This window comes from Nicotiana sylvestris, chromosome 3 (genome assembly GCF_000393655.2).
Source record: "Nicotiana sylvestris chromosome 3, ASM39365v2, whole genome shotgun sequence".
Classification (NCBI taxonomy): Eukaryota; Viridiplantae; Streptophyta; class Magnoliopsida; order Solanales; family Solanaceae; genus Nicotiana; species Nicotiana sylvestris.
Window position 1 is genome coordinate 186,152,295 of NC_091059.1, and position 19,320 is coordinate 186,171,614.

Genomic DNA, 19,320 nt, shown 5'->3' on the forward strand with positions numbered 1-19,320 from the left:
TTTGGGGTATTTTTCGGTTGAGAATCTTTTTTATAACTGAAAATACAAAATTTGTGTGTTATAATTGAGTTTGTTGAGTTATATTAGGAGTCTATTATGTTAATTGATTCACTTTCCGTTTTAAAAACAGTGTAATCCCCTATTTCACGCCGTGAATACAGTCGAATATGGTCGAATATAATAACCTGTCTAGCTATAATCCCATGTTTTACTCCATGAATATAGTCGAATACATTCGAATACAACAACTGATTAACTGGACCTCCCTAATTCACGCCTATTTTTGCTACTGTATTCATGAATACAATAGCTTAAATACATCAAATACATCTTATAACTACAGAAAATGTATTTATAATCCGTAATATAGCAAATAATATCTATAGATAGCTAATTACTACTAAAAGATAAGTGATTTATGAAAGTTTCTCTAAAATTAACTCCGAAATATATACGCTCTATGAGTGCGTAAATCTATACGACATGTTGCCTGAGTAAAGCTGCTACTTTCCTCAATTATTGATAGTGATGTTTGATCGTCGATGATGGAAAATGATATTTACAAGTTGCAAACCAGTCAAACGAAAAATCAATCTCTTTACAGTAAACAAAAGCAACTTGGTCGAATTATTAATTTATTATTATAAGTATGAGATAATAAATGAGTGTTGTACGAGTCGGATCCATCATATGCTAGTTGACTGTTAAATAGAATAAATAATAATATCCATCTAAATACATAAAAAGCTAGGAATTTATTTCTTCGCCAATAGAATAATAAGTATTGGGTCCACAAAGAAGAAAGTTGATTTAGGAAATAAAGCTATTATCAAAACATGATATCGTATGAGACAAGCAAGTTGAGTAGAAGCACAGTTCTTTTATTGGCATAAGTTGCACAAGTTGCTGATTAAAGGGCATGACGTGGGACGGAATCAAAGCTCATTCAACTTTTTGACAAGTTGATTTGGATGGTTTTTAGGGAACTACCACTTTTTGTACACAAAACATCTCACGGTTTACGAAGAGTATGAAAAATACCGCCCCTAATAGAAATAGTCAACCTTAAAGCGGAGACAACAATGGTCGAAAGCCATAGCATAAAAAAAGTTTGCTACAGGATTCATCCAAAATTTTAAGGATGTAACTTCTGGCAATAGCCACTGGAACTACTTAGCTAAGGCCCTAATTTCCGTGAAAAACACTTTCACCAACCAAATAAATATTTATCTCGCACCCTCTTAAATAACTACAAAAGCTTCTAAATACTTAGATTTTAATTCAGGACTAAGCTGCAAATCAATTAACTGGGCTGTGCTACGTAATCTACTCCTTAGGATAAGAAACAATCGTTGAATCAAAAGCTCTCCCTTGATAGAACCCTTTGCCTTTTAGCGTCCCTCGGATTACCTCCTGCCATTCCCGGTATTTTTCCTCCGGTTCCTTTCTCTTTCTTGGCATTTTCCGCCTGTACTACCTGTCTTCAAATATCAAACAAACATACAAATTAAAAACACAAAAGGACAATCCGGTGCACTAAGCTCCTGCTATGCACAGGGTCCGGAGAAGGACTGGACCACAAGGGTCCATTGTATGCAACCTTACCCTGCATGTCTGCAAGAGGCTATTTACACAGCTCGAACCCGTAACCTCCTGGTCACATAGAGGCAACTTTACAAGTAGTAGGACTATTAGCGGGAAGGAAAAGGAACCAACCCCTACACAAAATCCTTGGAATTGGCAAGATTCATCCTTTACACTACCCGAGCTCATCTCAGAAGAACTCCTTTTGTTGGAGAAGCTTAAAAAAGGCTCACTGAATGATGTAGATGATGAAGTAGAACACATAGAAGGAGTTTCACTCCGACAAGAAGAAGAAGAAAATGTCCCAACATCGCTTTGGAACATTTCCTCAAACAGATCCTGCAATTCCTCGAACGTTTCTCCCTGATTTTCCTGTCAATTCACAAAACTACATCTGAACACCATTGACACCTCTTAGCAAAAAAAAAAAAAAAAAGAAGATACTACTATACAAACAAATCTGAGCCAACAAGCCCAAGTATTAGGTTCTCCACCTAGACTTCAGTTTTATCAGCCACCAAAGCGAAAATGATGTCAGTTTGTTCTATAAACATCTTAACTTTCATGAATAGAATAGCACATTTCTCTAACTAGAATATAAAAAAAGGCAGCCCGGTGCACTAAGCTCTGCTATGCGCGGGATCCGGGGTAGGGCCGGACCACGGTGGTCTATTGTACGCCATCTTGTCCTGCAGAAATGCAGGAAGCTGTTTCCACAGCTCAAACCCGTGACCTCCTGATCACGGGGCAATTGCTAGATTATAGCAACAAAAATTCCTAGTCTGCATTTTCTTTATCTTTTGTGGGAGTCTCACAATGTAAATATAATGAAGAAGAAAAGGGAAAATGGAACTCACATTGGACTTATTTTGGTTCATCATAGCTGCCATTTCATTCAGAAAATCACCCATTCCCTGCACAACAATATCCTCTTACAATTGAGAATGCAGAACTTGCTTGATACAATATCATATAAGTTAAACCAAATATTTAAGGATAACGATCAGGATCTGTATCAATTGAATCAATGACACATGATTACGAGAAACTAATTGTTCCATGTTCAGCCCTCAAAGTAAAATTATATCCTTTCCCCTGAAATAATGGCTACCGATGACTTTTTTGAAAAAAAACTCAAGTTGCTTTTGCACGGTAACACAAAAAGAGCACCAAAGAAAGCACCTTTTTCTTCGTCGGTCTAAAAGCCCGACTTGATTAACACTAATAATATGAACATCACCTGTAGCCCTCTCAACAAGTAAAAACAGATGGAACAACATGAAAATGCCTCATACAAGCATGAGACAAAATTGAAAAAAAAGAAACTTTCCAATTCTATCAAGTAACAGGCAACATGACTTGAACCTTAGACACGAGAGAATAAAAGAAAGAGTGATTACATTTTCGTCATCATCATCACCAGAGTCATAAACTCCTACATCGTACAAAAACCTTTTGTTGGCATCCGACAGCACTGCAAATAATTGAATTTTAGTATGTGTCTAATTCACAGAGCGCATTTACTGTTAGCTCGCACTAGCAGGACAAAACATTTTGGTGAACAGAGTATAAAAATGAACGGTGCAACTGAGTTAGAAAAGAAAAAAAAGAATTAACTACTACAATAATTACCAGAATAGGCTTCTTGAATGGCCTGAAATTTCTTCTTAGCCTCCTCCACGAACTTTGAATTCCCTGATGCTGAGCAGCGATCCGGGTGCCATTTCTATAAAAACAAGAATACAATTTTACCTGTTAGAAAGAAAATTTTCGAACCAAGACTATCTGCGTATTACTAGTCAAATAGACTACTGGGAAGATTGGCTGGTAAAATATATTCTACTCATATATAAGCTCCCATAATGAATAATCTCGGCCAAACCAACTCCTCTGATTGATAATGAATAGGCAACGACAATTTGTACATTTTGTAAAACGACATGTAACATATTGCAGGACTAATAGAGATAGGCATATAGCATGCAGAAAATAAAAATCACATTTTTGTAATCATGTAATGTCGATTGACTCTGTTTCATGATCAAGATTCAATTTTTATTTTTCCAGGACTAATTAAAAGGGAAAGAAAAAAGAAGAGAGAGAGAGAGAGAGAGAGAGTCTACAGACCCTACTGATCGTTGAATAAATAAAGGAGCAACACAAAAGAAGTGGTATTTTTTTTTTGGGGGAGTTCAAAATCTGACCAGTGCAAGCTTCTTGTAAGCATTCTTAAGCTCCGTTGCAGTGCATTCCTTCTTCAACCCTAAAACTGCATAAAAATCATTGCTTTTCTCTTCTTCACCTGCCATTCTGAAATTCAACACTCACACCGTATATACGAAAACACCGATCAAGAACAAACCCAACTCCAGAAAACTTTCTGTTTTTGTCGACGAATTAAATACAAAGCTCAGCCTTGTACCAAAAACCCAAAATCAAACCCCTTTAATACAAAAAGGTATTGGATTTATGTTCAAAGTAAGAAAATACGTATAAAAAAGATATGTTTTCCTTTGAAGAAAAGAAGAGCACTGTTTCGTCAGGACAAGGAACCTTAGCATTATTGGGGTGGAGAGAGAGAAGAAAGAGTTTGAGAAGAGATGAGCAACTCTCTCTTAACGCTAAGGTTGAAGAAAGAAGTCTCCAGAAACGGGCTTTCCATTAAATACGGTTGGGCTTTCCTATGAATTAAACATAATATTCTCAACGGCTTAGATCAGGTTAATTAGGGGATGAACGGCTTGGATGAAATGGTGAAGCGAGATATTTTGCCCAGTGGTGTCTCCAGAAGCTTCTGTGATCTTCTGTTCCTCGCTTTTTGTACGAGTAATAAACTTGTGTTTTTAAGGATGAGAGATTATGAGAATGAGAAACGCTTCTTCTTTATTTATTTATATTGTGGGCTGTTAAGGTGGGGCCTACCTTGAGTTTACGACCAAAAGGTACGGGCTGGGCCCACCTTTGCAAATGGGCAGCGAATATTTACCATCTAGCCCTTGCTAGTTGCATATCTTTTAGCAATAAAGTTGCAACTAGGAATTACAAAATCCAAATAATTCAAAGCAAAAGAAAATGCAAGTAGGAAAACAGTTGCATTTCGTTGTGGAAAGCAGTTGCAGAGGAGTAGTGTGTTATAGATTCTCTTTGGATTGACTTGTTCTAAGCTAAAATAGCTTTTTAGAGGAATAGTGTTTTTAAATTATTTTATAGTATTTGAATAAAGTAAAAAAGTGCTCTTAAGTACTTATTTTTAAGTTAAAGTGACAAAAATAAGCCAAAAGCAAAAGGCTAGAATTCCTAACTTATGACTTAAAAGCTATTTTGGCTTAAAAGTCACTTAAAACAAGGTCATCCAAACGGGTTCATAGCTTATTCAGTTGAATCCATAACTTTCAATACCGAGTAAAAATTAATATAAAAAAGTTCATTAAAATTACAAAAATACTCACTCCATTTACTTTACTTGTCTATTTTAAACTTTTCACGTCCCTTAAGAAATATGTAATAAATATAGTATGTATTTTACCAGACAACCTCTAATAATGATAGCCTTTCAAAAAGTCTTGGAAAATAAGTTTGAAAATACGTAATTAATGATAAGGGTAAAACAGAAAAAAAAATTGTCTTTATCTTGATTTAGTATAGTGGACAAATGAAGATAAAAGTATATTTTTAGTATAGTGGACAAGTAAAAGTGAACGGAGGGAGTAGTAAGATATGAGCCCATAATTTTAAAAATATAATTAGTTCAATACTAAAACACTTAAAAATTGTATTCAAAGAATTTAAATCCTGAATCCGCCTATAAAGACTTGCGGTCCATCCATGCCTTTGACTCAGTAAATTCTTTTTTTTTCTTCTTTAAAATATAATCATTCCGTATTCAAAATCTACTGGTCAATTCCGTATTAATCTAAATTCGTGCGACATATGATCCAGATTAAAGTAGTAAATATTTTGTGTGAAAAAAGAGTAGTAAATATTTAATATTAAAAATTTCTTATTTTCAAAGTTTAATGTTGACTTGTAAAATTGTTACTACTTCCTCCATTTACTTTTATTTGTCATGTTTTGTTTTTACAGAGTCAAACTATATAAATTTTGACCAATATTTTAACATATATTTTTTACCATATTGTTATGAGAAAAACTATAAATTATAGTACTAGTTCTTGAATATCTAAATTTTAATTTTAAAATATTAAAAAAATATATAATATAATTTTAAAAAATTAGTCAATTTAACTCTCGAAAAGTAAAATATGATAAGTAAAAGTGAATGGAAGAGTATTTTGTAAGTGAGACCTCATAAAGCTTAGGGTAGGAGAGAAGGAGAGAAAACAGCCTAAAGACAGCACTAGGTGCCGGAGGAGAAAACTAGAAGCTACTGTTTTGGATTCCAAGCTGGGATTCATTGAATTCTCCTAATTCACTATTCTCACAAATACATTAATTCCTAACCCACCAATTGCATGTGTAATGCAATTTGTAGCCTCCAGTCTCTTGACATGAACCACACCCACCCCCTCGCGTAGAAATTATTTAAATTTTTATAGCTAAAAAAGTGTATAAAATTATATAATTTTTGTATATAAAATACAAAAAAAAATATATAATATATAATTTTTGGCTATTATTTGTAAAGAAGTTATACAGTGTTATTTTTCCTATAAAATATAGTTCCCATTTTGTTTTAGACGTCTAATTTGATTGCTCATGAAATTACCTATACAAAAAATTGAATCATATAACCTTAACTATAGATGCGTATAGTATTAAAACGCTATCCTTTCAATTTGTAATTCTAAGTATATCATGTATATATTACCATAAGAAAACATTAAGTGAAATGAAAATGTTATAATTACAAACTTATTAGATATAAAAATCCGATATTTTCTTTAATTGAAATGGAGGAGGAGTATTAATTAGGTAGGGTACGTGAAACACTACCAATTAACATATGAAAAGGCTCCCTATCCTCGTATATATAAGTATGTTTTTTTTTGTGTTAAATATAATATTTTCTCTGTTTAAAAAAGATTGACACTATTTTCTTATTAGTCTGTTTTAAAAAAATTGACACATTTCCATATTTTTCTAAAAAGGAAGCATTTATGGCCACATAAATATTATGACATGTACACTATAAGTTTCAAAAGTTTTACAACACACAAATGCTATGACTAATTTAAGATCACATATCTTAAAAGTCTTCCCTTTTTCATTAAAGTTTGTGTCTGTTTGACCAAAAAGTATAAGACCTTTTGTTAAACTAGTTGAATACGAGGGTAATAGATAAATCCTAGTTAAATATAATAAATCCTAGATCTGAAACACATTTATACAAATAATGTGGGGTTGCATTTAAACCAATTTAATACAATGGGTATTAAATGATACTGTTATGAATGAATGGGGAACAATGACAAGCAGTAAATATATAAAATGGCGTCAAACGTAAATAGAGAGAATGATTCGCCCAAATATTAAATGAGATGGATGATTCTTCCCTCTGACAATGATGTAAGACAAATGAATGTGGGAATATAGGGAGCTTTCTCGGATCTGATGCGAGAAAGTGTGGGACAAACAACAAATCGAATCTTTGTGGAAAGGCAATATTTATAATTTACTTTGAGAGTCAACTTTTCATGGGAGTTCTTATCATATAGAATCTTGCCTCCTTTTATTCTCTCTCCCTCTCTATTTATATGAGACATATTCCTTATCTAACATAAGGTACAAGGGTAGAGAATATTCCCCTAAAATATCTTGTTACAAAACTAGCCGTTATAGCCGACCTGAGTATTCGATCTCGACCTCGGTTACTTGATTCGCAGATAAGTTCCTTCCATCTCGAATACGACCTCGACATGATTGTCTCTTAGTAATCTACCTTTGAGCAAGATTCCCTTAGTCAGATTTTGACCAATACAATTAGTCTTTCCGCCTGCCGAGGTTGTTTTTTGGACGAGCTCTGTAGGCGGACTTTGCCGTTTGCTAGAAATCTGGGCACGACGGTCAAGTAGCAATATTTTTATGGCGGCATGATGACGTGGCGCCTCGAGAGCCACATTTGACCGTTAGGTAAGCTTGAAATGACGTCATTTCACCATACGTCATAATGGTGCATGTTCCTGATGCGTTGCATTATTTCCCGTGCCTCTTATGTTTCGAAAACAATATGGCAGCGCTTGGCTTTCTTGAGTAGGGTGCCAACATTCTTATAAATAGGGAAGGGAATCCCCCATTTGGGTTGTTGCACTTCCTAATATCTGAATTTTCAAGCCTTCTCATCTTTCCCCCAGAGTTCTTGCATCCTTGTCTCTCTCCATTTTAGCGCTTTCTGCCATTACCACCCCTTTAGTATCTACATTTTCTTCTTATTTATATGATAAAAATGGCTAGTGCATCTTCTAGCCTTGAGGGAGCATCTGATTCGGTTCCATTAATGGTGGACACACCTTCTCACGAAGAAAAAGAAGCCATGGCTGTGGAAGATGAGAGTTTTCCTACCATGGATGAAATAATTCCATGCTTAGAAAGGGTCAGGTCGGACTTCTCGAAGCGACTTGAAGTTGATCCTGAGCCCATTAACTTAGAATGGGCAGCGGCTCTTGTTGAATTTAGGGCTAAATGGCGAATCCCGGACCATATCGACCTCATCCCGACTGGTAACAATGTGGTATACATTCATTGCCCTGGATACTGTGCGTTCTACGCGTATCCATTTGTCGTCGGCTATACTCTCCCTCTTCCTTCCCTTGCGGAGGATTTCTGCCGCTATTATTGTGTTTGTCCGGCCCAGCTCTCCCCGTACATCTATAAGCTTTTCCATATGCTTATAAAGTATGCAGAACTAGCCAACCGTGGGATTTCTCTCCGTCATCTGCTTCATCTCTTTGCACTAAGTTTTCATAGGGGTACGATGATACACCTTCGCCACTGAGGGACCAAAGGGCTGGTGGTGAAGATGGACGATAAAACAAACCGTCATTTTTGGGTTAACTTCTTCTGTGTCAAGACAAAGCACGTGGTGTCGAACCCTAACGGATTCCCCGAGGAGTGGAACTTTGCTCGTAAGTGTTTTTGCGAACTGGCTATTTGTTATTTCTCTTCGGTGACTTAATCAATCTTCCCTTCCTCTTTTTCTTTTCGTTGGTCACCGATATTCGCGATTGGGTGAGCCAAATTTTACCTCACACGGTCCGCAAGTGGTCACAGTTCAACAAGAAATTTGGGCGTAAGCCTTCTTCGACTGGTGAGTCATCTTGTTTCGATCTTTAGTTGCTTCGACCTTCGTACCGTCTTTTTTGTTTTTTACTTCTTTCTTTATTGATAGGTCGGAGAGTTTCGAGGAAAGCAAAAGCTCATACTCCCGCTTTTCGTCAGTCATGTGCCTTGAGTGGGCCTCTACTCGCGGCGACTGCAGGCGGGTCTGTTCAGACTGTTGTTCCTTCTTTGACCCCGGCCTCACATAAACCTAGTCGTCAAGCTGTTGCACCACTAGTGGAGATTCTGGCTTCTTCAGTGTTTCATTTAGTGGATGAGTCATTGCAGGGTGAGGAGGAAGAGGCACTGCTAAAAAGGCAGAGAGTAGAGGTTGATGGCGAAACGATCGAGAACGAAAGGCCCACAGGGGGTGATCCCGAGCTGGTCATGGTTGTGCCCGAGGACAACATAATTTTGGATGTGGAGACTGTGTCCCCTTAAAATGTGGTGGTTGTTCTTTATCAAAGGTCTCCGTGGAAGGCGAAGGGCTAACAGAAGCGATCAAAGTCATTCCGGGGGGGCGGACCGTCGACGTCAGAGCGGGTTGTCGTTCCTTCCTCTGCCGAAGAGAAGAAGAAGGTGTGTCCATAGATGATGATGAATCCGACTCCGACGTCGACCCCAAAGAGGAAAGGATGTTCGATGAGGGGTTTACTTGGATCGAGGTGAGAATGGATGGATCTTCTCGTTCGATAGTCATCCCCTTGGACTGCAACCTATTGACCAACACGGAGAGCGTGGTCCCCTCTTTGCTCTAGAACCGAGTACAAGACTCTACAGTCATTTAAGGACATCGATCTGTCGTTAAACGTATCCGAAATAGCTTTGCGGGTGACTTGGTATCCTTGCTTTTGTCCCTTAAAAGTCCTCCTTTTTACTGTTACTGACTTTTTTCGTCTATTTTTCTCTTTAGACTCTTATTTTGGAGATCAAGAGCACTCGCCGAGAGGAGAAGCAGAAGGTGGTTTTCAAAAAGATGGTTTTGAAATATCACCGGTATCGTGAAAAGTACCGTGCGATGCATGCCCGATTTAGTGCGGATGGTAATTTCTAGTCCCTTACAGATGAGTTGGGGCAGAAGGACGATGAGCTCGTGAGGGCCATCGGCAAATGCAACGAGCTTAAGGGATTTCTTAGAGTAAAGGAGGATGAGCTCGAGGTGAGCAAAGGGGTTATGGATGAGTGCGTCGACCTTCAAGCTCAAGTGGCGTCTTTGCGGGCTAAGCTTGAGCAGAGCTCGATCAGAGCTAAAGACTTGAGCGACGAGTTGATCGAGAAAGTGGCAGAGTTGAAGAAGGCCGAGAAGGCCAGGATGACTACTTTGGCGAATGTGGAGGCATTGAAGGAGGTCATTCGCATGCTTAGGTCTGAACGAGCGAGTGAAGCGGAAACAACCATGCTGAGGGAGGCACGACTTGATTAGCGAGTTGGTGGGCTTGAGAGAGATATTTCGAGCCTTAGTGATCAAGTTGTTGCTCTTGAGGCTGAGAAGGCGCGATTGTTGGCCCGACCGTCCTCTTCTCATACTTCTGCTTTTCCCGACGTTCCTTGTCACTCATACGAGATTTGGATCCATGCCGAGGCTCGGCTGGACATATATTGGAATTTGATGATGGTAGAGAAGGTTCCTATGGTCGATTTTGAGGATGCCCGTGTTAAGGCGCGTGCCACTAGGATTGCCTACGATTATGACCCTGCTAAGTCGGGTGACTAGCGTTGATGAAGATGATTTGGACGGTCTTGCATCAGATGCTTAGTATGACGACGAGTATTCCGATGGCGGGGGCAATGATGGAGATGGTGCTGCTGGGACGGGCGGTGAAGGTGGGGACGATGTGGAGTAGTGCTTTGTACTTAGTTGTTGTGTTATTTTTGTGGGGGTGTCTTTCCGTCCCTCTGTAAGATGTATATTTGTTTGGAATAGAATGATCACAACCCTTTGCTATATGTTATTGGGCTTTTTCATTTTTCTTCGAATGTTTTTTTTCCAGAAGAATTGTGTTGGTATGTGCTATTTCGAACATGGTCGAGTATATCTTTGATTGAATTTGGGTGAAGTCCCATTCCGTCATACTTAACTCAAAACGAAGTTGTAAATCGAACTCAAGTCAGGTTGAGCATGAGTTGAATTCGAGTGTGGTTGAAATATGATTCTTTACTAATTCGAACGAGGTCGAACGCACTAATTCGAATGAGGTCGAATGCGAGTTAATTCGAACGAGGTCGAATGTAACTTTAATTTTTCCAAAAGAGGTCGAATGTGTTAATTCGAATGAGGTCGAATGCAGGACTCTTAGTCGATTCGAACGAGGTCGAATGTGTTAATTCGAACGAGGGTCAAATGTGAGTCGATTTGAGCGAGATAGAATGTGAGTCGATTCGAGCAAGGTCGAATGTTGACTCTTAGTTGATTAGAACGAGATCGGATGTTGATTCAGTTGATTCAAACGAGGCCGAATATGAGTTGATTTGAGCAAAGTCGAATGTTGACTCTTAGCTGATTCGAACAAGATTGAATGTTGACTCTTAGTGATTCGAACAAGGTCGAATGTGAGTCGCTTCGAGCAAGGTCGAATGTCGACTCTTAGTTAATTCAAACGAGGTCGAATGTGAGTCGATTCGAGCAAGGTCGGATGTCGACTCTTAGTTGATTCGAACGAGGTTGAATGTGGACTCTTAGTTGATTCGAACGAGGTCGAATGTAAGTCAATTCGAGCAAGGTCGAATGTCGACTCTTAGTTGATTCCAACGAGGTCGAATGTTGTGCATTGATTGGTGCAGAGTTAAAACTTGGTAGAGACAGGCGAACATCATGTGTTTTTATGTTTTGCTGTCATATATATATATATATATATATATATATATATATATATATATATCGAAGTTTACATGTTTTTCGGGCTGGTATTCCAATCCCAGTCTATCTAGTCCTTTTATTGTTCGGTCTTTAGAAGTATTCGAGGGGTCGAACAATAAACTTGCCAACTTGTAACCTAACCCGCTCGAGCCTTATACTTCGAGATGTCTTTCTTGTCGCCTCGTTAGAAACCTCTTGAGAAAATCCAATTGGGACTAAACTCGGGTGAGGGAAAAAGAGTACGACCCAGAGAACGTCTTTTCTTAGAAGTTGAAGTACTTGGGGTGGGCGATGTTCCAGTTGTTTGGTAATAACTTCCCCTCCATTGTTTCTAGTTGGAATGACCCTTTGCTTGCTGCTGTCGTGATCTTATATGGGCCGTCCCAATTAGTCCCCAGTTTTCTTTCTTGTGGGTCCTTGCTCGCTTGTGTTTTGGTTTTGAGTACGTAGTCCCCTATTTTGAGCGGTTTGACCTTGGCTTTTTTATTGTAATATCACTATGCTTGTTGTTTCTCAACGACCATCCTTATGTAAGCCATGTCTCTTCGCTCTTCGACCTCGTCGAGGTCTTGCCTCCTGCTTTTGTCTTTAGTTGGTCCGCTCTCGTGTAAATATCTCAGACGTGGTTCTCCGACCTCAACCGGTATTACTGCATCAGTCCCATAGACTAGCGAGTATGGTGTTTCTCCTGTGCTTGTTTTCGACATTGTGCGGTATGCCCATAGCACTTCCGTCAACAATTCCGTCCACAGTCCCTTCTTTTTCATGATGTTCAATATTAACTTGTTGGAGGACTTCGCCTCACCGTTGCCCGGGGGTGATATGGCGTGGAGAGTATTCTTTTGATGTGCCATTTTTCAAAGAACTCGACGATCTTTTTCCCCGTGAATTGGGGCTCGTTGTCACAACTGATTTCTTTGAGGATTCTGAAGCGGCATATGATGTTCTTCTATATGAATGTGATCACTTCTTGCTTACGTATTTGGGTGAGTGCACCTGCTTCTACTCACTTGAAAAAATAGTCAGTTAAATTTTTGCTCCGAAATGAGAATTCTCTCTCAAAAAGTGAAACATGATAAGTAAAAATAAACGCGGAGAGTATTTTTTAAGTGAGACCTCATAAAGCTTAGGTTAGGAGATAAGGAGAGAAATCAGCTTAAAGACAGCACAAGGTGCAGGAGGAGAAAACTAGAAGCTACTGTTTATGATTCCAAGCTTGGAATCATTGAACTCTCCTAATTAGCTATTCTTACTAAAATTATGTGATTTAAATATATAAGATAATTAATATATATATATATATATATATATATATATATATATATTTGGGCTATTATTTTGAAACAAGTTATACAGTGCCATTTTTCCTATAAAATATAGTCCCCGTTTTGTTTTAGACGTCTAATTTCATTGCGCATGAAATTATGTATAAAAAAAATTGAATCATATAACCTTAACCATAGGGTGCGTATAGTATTAAAACACTATCCTTTCAACTTGTAATTTTAAGTATATCATGTATATGTTACCATAAGAAAACATTAAGTAAAATGAAAATGTTAAAATTACAAACTTATTAGATATAAAAATCCGATATTCTCTTTAATTGAAATAGAGGAGGAGTATTCATTAGGTAAACCACTACCAATTAACATATGAAAAGGCTCTCTATCCCCATATATATATATATACTCCATAAGTATATGTTTTAAAAAAAAATATAGTAGTAGTATACATATCTTGGAAATCAGTGCTGTTCTAGCTTCTTCTTCTTGTTGGTGCTCAGTTTAGGATAGCATGGTCGTCGTCATCACATAATCGTTCTCTCTGTTGAGCGTTACGTGGGGCCTACCTTCATGAATTACGTAACATTGCAAAAGTAGTTTGTTGTTATAAAATATAAGTAATGCAGTAAAATGTAAATAAGAAGAGATAGAAAGAAGGGGGAAGTGTTTTCTTCTTTCACTTTGGTGTATTTTTTCCATTGCAATTACATGGTATTTTATAGGCATAAAAAGTAAAGATGATGGACATAAAGTAGGAAATTTAATCTTTAAGTTATTCACAACATGAGCATCCAATGTAGTATCCAATCCTTGAATTTTGAATACCATCATGCCCAAGAAACACATAATAAACACAAAGACCCTATGATGAATCCAACCCAAGGAGGTTATTGAGAACCCATCATCAAAAATACGGTAAGAGCAACTATAACCGTATCGTTCATAAAGGAAGTCAAAGGGTATGTAGGAGTCCTTCAGGCATTTCAATTTGTCATTTTTCTTTAGCCCCATCATTTTAAGGAACCCTCTGGTGGTATAATTTTCAGATGCTAATAGATTAGGGCTATCCCAAGGCAACCCAGCAAATCCTCCTATTTCTTCTAGAAGGGGAGTCATTTCTATGTTCCCAAAACGGAACACAACCCTTTCCTAGTCTCAAAACATAGTTGCAGCCTCAATCAACATTTTGTTGGGTTGAAGATCCAACAGAGAAGGCAAGTTTATTAAGACTCATTTCACATTGTTTTGGTCACATGAAGGAAGATCCCTCCACTAATCTAGCAAAAGTGAGGGTATGCTACCGACCATACCGAATCTGAGGACTTCGTGCCTCATTTTCTGCAAAACAAAAGAGAGTTAGGCCCTTTTCCCCTCCAGGTTTGTCTATTTATACAATAATGATTAGCATATTGGCACTTATTTCTCCAAATTAATGCACATAATCGTGGTTACAACCGTTGGGATTATGAAAAATCCGATGAACTTTTGGACAAGGCTTGTCTTAAAGAGCTATTATACGGACAACATATTAACCGGCTAGGTTTGACCATGATGCATGTACAATTAATCAGAGCAAGGCTGCTATAGAGGTCTAGACTGGGACCCTCAAGCGGACAACTTGAGGGGGAAAGACACGGAACCGTTGAACGCACCATTAATCGACTAGTTTTACCGCAAATACGCCTTTCCGAATTTAAAGGGTGATATATAGGAAGAGCGCAAACACTCATCAAGCGTTGCTATAGGATTAATTACGCACGAGTGAAATATAATATTGAGCATGATTTATGCAGTAATAAATAGCATGTTGTCAAGTATTTGCACGTAAGAAAAATAATAAATGCAGTATTTAAATAATTGAAAGACAGTTATAGAAAAGAAAACAAAGAGATAAGTCAGTTTCCGAAAAATAAAGAAATCATAAATGCATGAAAATAGATAGTTGAATTCAAATAAGGGGAAATAGTACGTGAGATAGAGCATGCTTGGACTAATTCAAATAATAAGTTCGTTATGGTAAGAGCCTAAAATATCCCCAGCAGAGTCGCCATGCTGTCACGCCCCCTTTTTTCCCTTTTTGCAGGGAAGTTCGGGTTTCGACATTCATGGGGGAATAACTCGTTTCCTTTTGGGAATTGGGTATTTTGAAGAGTCGCCACCTAACGGATTATGGTGCGTTAGGGCACCTAGAATAAATAAATCGTGTAACTAGTTTACATTACAGAGATTAGGGTAAGAGCTCGAAATAACCTTAAGGGGAAGGTGTTAGGCACCCCCCGCGGTCCACAACAGTGGGTCCCGGTCGAACTTAAACTATGTGAATTAGTCATTTAACAAGTAAACAATTTCAACACATATTCATAAATAAAGGCATGTTTTATCATTCTAAATACATGTATGATTCAGGTAATGGAAGCAAGGGAGAGGTTTGAACAACTTGCACATGTGTATGTAAAGAAAATGAAGTTTATAAAATTTAAATACATATGAATTGGGAAAGGAAGTCCTAGGTTGATTAGACAGGATCATACCCATGCAATGCCCGACAATCACTCCTCAATGAGGGGCTATACGTGATATTAGAGCGCAGGTCATCATATCATTTACTACCCAATTCACTCCCCTTAGTCATAGCCTAAAACGTTCTAGCAACCTTAAGATATCCGATGCGTGCATTACCCGTTCCTTCCTTATGGCCTTGGAGGTATTTAGGACCTCTAATTTAGGTAGTTCTAGACCATCCTAAGCTACTTAAAGGAGAAAATCTAGGCGACAACCAAAACAATTAGGACTGAACCAAAGATAGAACAATTAAAGGCTCACGTTTTATCTCCACAAACAAAACAAGTAAGTGCATATCTCAAGCAATAGTTTTCAGATATTTAAGAGGAACTCTAGAACATGATATCTAGGTAAGCAGAGAATATGCAGCATTGAGTTAAGACCAAAGTGTAAAAGAACTTAATCAGTTTGCCTCCGGATTTTTAAACCTGTTGAATATGAGTGTTTACAAATAGCAAAGCGTAGTTTTACAGTTTGCAGGATCTTAGTCACCCTACAGGCTTGCCTAGGCGTGTAATAGTGATGTCCTATGAGCATGGTATCTAATCATTAATCAGGAATGTAGTAAACTAGTAAATAATTTTAAAGTGGGCAATTTGGATCCTATAGGCATGCTTTCTAGTGATATTAATTAACACATCGTTGAAGACTATTAAAGAAACAAGTAGGTTAGTTAATTAAACTGATTCATAACCTACAGGCATGGGTTCTAATTAAACTGATTTTTAGATCCTATAGGCATGTTGTCTAATTATGTAAAGTAAAGCAGGCAGAACTTATTTGACCAAAGCGAAACACTATAGGCAGGTTATCTAACACAACACATGTAAACCAAAATAAACCCTATAGGCATGTTATCTACTCAGCACATGTAAACCAAAACAAACCCTATAGGCATGTTATCTACCCAACTTTACCCACAGTATTCAACTACCATCCCTTTTCACTAGTCACCCCAATATTTGTTTACAATTAATTATTATAGACCAAGGATTGAATAAATAATATATAAATAGAACAAAAATTAAGCTATAGGGAGCCTGAAGTATGCCCAAAGCAAATCATGATATACCAGACCTTCAGTAGTCTCAAATGCCCAAATTTTCATAGCCAATTTCATGTCTAGGAGTGTCAGAGTTCCCTAAGGATCTCAAAGATCCCGGGCAGTGCTCACACCCAGACCTTCCTTAAATAAGGATTGATTTATGCATAGTGTGGAAGTGCCAGCCCTGATATGCCAGAGTTTAGAGAGATCTCAGGGACCTCTAAGCAATACACATACCAGAGGGGCAGAACTTAATAACCTAAGAATAATTGAGAGTGCTTGACATGATTTGAAAGAGTTTGGTAAAAAGTATAAAGAAGGGTCTTAGGAGTGAAAAGATTTTCTGAAAATCAGTACTAATTTAGTGGTAAAACAGCAGTTGGAAAAGCATGGAAAACAATTTGCAATCAGAACACTAGTCACAGAACAAACAACTTTAGAAAATACTTTGGCAAACAGTTTTAACACAAGGAAAGAGGAGTTGGGGACACATAGAATACACCTTGGTGGAGCACATAAAACAGGGTGCATAGAGTTCTCAAGGGGTTCTACAGAACTAATAGGTTAGATATAATGCAAGTCATTGAAATATGAAGCAAAGATCACATCAGAAACATGTTGAGGGCATATAAACAACATAACTAGAGTTGCACTAGAGAGACTAGATAACTTAGCAGGAGTAAGGCAGAATAGGCAAGAACTGAAATGGACATGCTAGGAAAGTATTAACAAGTGTAGACATGCTAATCACACACTTATAAAATAAGTTTTAGGCAAGAAAGGAATAGTCAAGACTCAACACATAGGTTTTAACGGAACAAATTGGTAAATCAAGAATTCAAATCACCACTGATTTAAAAAGAAAAATATAGGTTAACCATGAATGGACAAAATGAATATAGATAGATAGAATCAGTCGAGAAGTCGAACCAAGAACCTTAGTAGAGGCACATCAAAATAAAAATCACAAGACGTCAAATTAAGCTAAAAAAAATCACAGGAACCAAAGCATAGAACAAAGTCGGTGCACAAGTAACCCAGACAAACTTAGAATCCAAACAAAATGTCAACAAATTGGGGTTTTCGGCATAATTTAGTTAGGGTTGAAGCAAACTTTACGAAATCTATTAAAACACATAATAATAGAAGATTAAATACTCAAAATTAGCAAAACATTTTGAAGAAAGAAATTTTCGGGAAACCCTAGTTTAGGAAAATGGAAAATCACTCAAAAATCAGAAGGTTTTTGTAAAACTCATGTAAAATAGGTTCGATCCATCTCTGATCTTGCACAGATATGAGAAGTTCAAAGGACGAAATTAGGGTTTCGAGAAAAACAACACAGAGATAAAGAAGTAGGCTTAGAAATCCATAGGTCTAAGGCAAAATAGGAAGATCTTACTCGAAATCGAACTAGAATAGCCTGAAACAGGCAAGAAAGGGCCATAAGTGTAAGCGGACTGACCCTAGTCCCTTGAGGACCTTAGAGATGGCGATACCAGCATATGAGAGGCCATTAAAGGTTTGATGGTGGTGAGAAACGACCATGAACGGTAGCAGATGAATGGCGATGAGGGTGAGTTAGGGTTAGGATTTGAGAGCATTTGAGAGAAGGAGAGGTACATATGACGACAGTGAGAGGAGAGGAAATGAGAGGTTTGGGGGAGGTCATTAAGGTTTAATTTAGTTAAGGGGAGATCTGGACCATTGATCAAAATGATCAACGACCAGGATTTAACAAGAAATGGGTCGGGTAGATAAGGGGTTTGGGCTAGGTAGATTTTGGGCCTGGTTTAATTGAATTGGGGTTGAAATTGGGCTAGGTATTAGGCTAAATCCGAAAATAAGAGGGATATTTATTAAATACCCATAAAATAATTTTTAAATATAACTAATAGGTTATAAAAAATGATTTTCATGCCTGAAAATATTTAAAATAATTACTTAATATTTTTAAAATATAAAAGGCTATTTTCCGGTAAAATAATGTAATAATGCATGCATAGGCTATAATTGCAAAGTAATTGCAATTGCATCCTAAAAATACAAAATGTGGCTATCTGTGCAATAATTGAAACTTAATACAAATGCAAATGATAAAATTAAGCCACAAAAATTATTATAAAACTATTTATGATGCAATCAGTGATTGTTTTATAAAATTAAAGTCGGGATAAATTAATTAAAATATTTTAAAATGCATAAATACTAAATGATGCCTAGGCATAGTTTTAAAAATACTATGGAAAAAATTGGGTATCAACAGCTGCCCCTCTTTACCGGGGAAGGATGAACGAGTTTTCGGATAAAGAAATGATGGCCAATTTTGACCGGATGAGATGTTTTGAAAGATAGAGGCCAGACTCTAGTCTTTGAGCTGCCTACATATCCCCGGTTTTACCGGAATCAGGCCATCTATAGTTCTGAATTCATTGGCAGAACATACCGATGAAGTCATTACAAGAACGAACACGAGGTTTTGGAATGGATGCAGGAGTGGTTATGGTGAACAGTCAAGTTTGAGATAGTTGGAGGAACTAGAGCGAGGTCGCTCCTGCTAGGATAGTGGTTGCTTACATGTCACCTGCAGATAAAAGGCTACTATAGACATGTATTTTTGGACCCTCCCTAAGATTTTTCATATTTTAGCACGTAAATATTTAAATAAGGCCTAATAACGTTATTTCAGCTAATTCTGACTCTTCTACTTT

General features: G+C 37.4%; 1 protein-coding gene across 3 annotated transcripts; it reads right to left on the reverse strand.

Moving 5' to 3' along the window:
- Positions 1 to 1,083: 1,083 nt before the first annotated feature.
- Positions 1,084 to 4,451, reverse strand: LOC104246428 (uncharacterized). Of its 3 annotated transcripts, none has more exons than XM_009802238.2 (6): positions 3,789 to 4,451; positions 3,217 to 3,310; positions 2,985 to 3,058; positions 2,442 to 2,498; positions 1,717 to 1,956; positions 1,084 to 1,481 (listed from the first exon to the last, which is right to left on the reverse strand). In XM_009802238.2, the coding sequence occupies exons 1-6, from the start codon at positions 3,891 to 3,893 to the stop codon at positions 1,407 to 1,409; spliced, it is 645 nt and encodes a 214-aa protein (XP_009800540.1). In that variant the 5' UTR covers positions 3,894 to 4,451; the 3' UTR covers positions 1,084 to 1,406. The 3 variants fall into 3 exon arrangements, with proteins under 3 accessions (XP_009800540.1, XP_070027372.1, XP_070027371.1); XM_070171271.1 differs by having other exon boundaries at positions 1,084 to 1,477; positions 3,789 to 4,435; XM_070171270.1 differs by having other exon boundaries at positions 1,606 to 1,956; positions 3,789 to 4,435.
- Positions 4,452 to 19,320: the final 14,869 nt, after the last annotated feature.

Bases quoted from the DNA above. Each gene is read 5' to 3' on its own strand.
- LOC104246428 (XM_070171270.1), bottom strand. From the start codon at position 3,893: ATGGCAGGTGAAGAAGAGAAAAGCAATGATTTTTATGCAGTTTTAGGG. The intron at 3,311-3,788 runs GTCAGATTTTGA...TTGTTTTTATAG, and splicing joins CTTACAAGAAGCTTGCACTG to AAATGGCACCCGGATCGCTG. The intron at 1,482-1,605 runs GTAAGGTTGCAT...TGATATTTGAAG, and splicing joins GCCTCTTGCAGACATGCAGG to ACAGGTAGTACAGGCGGAAA.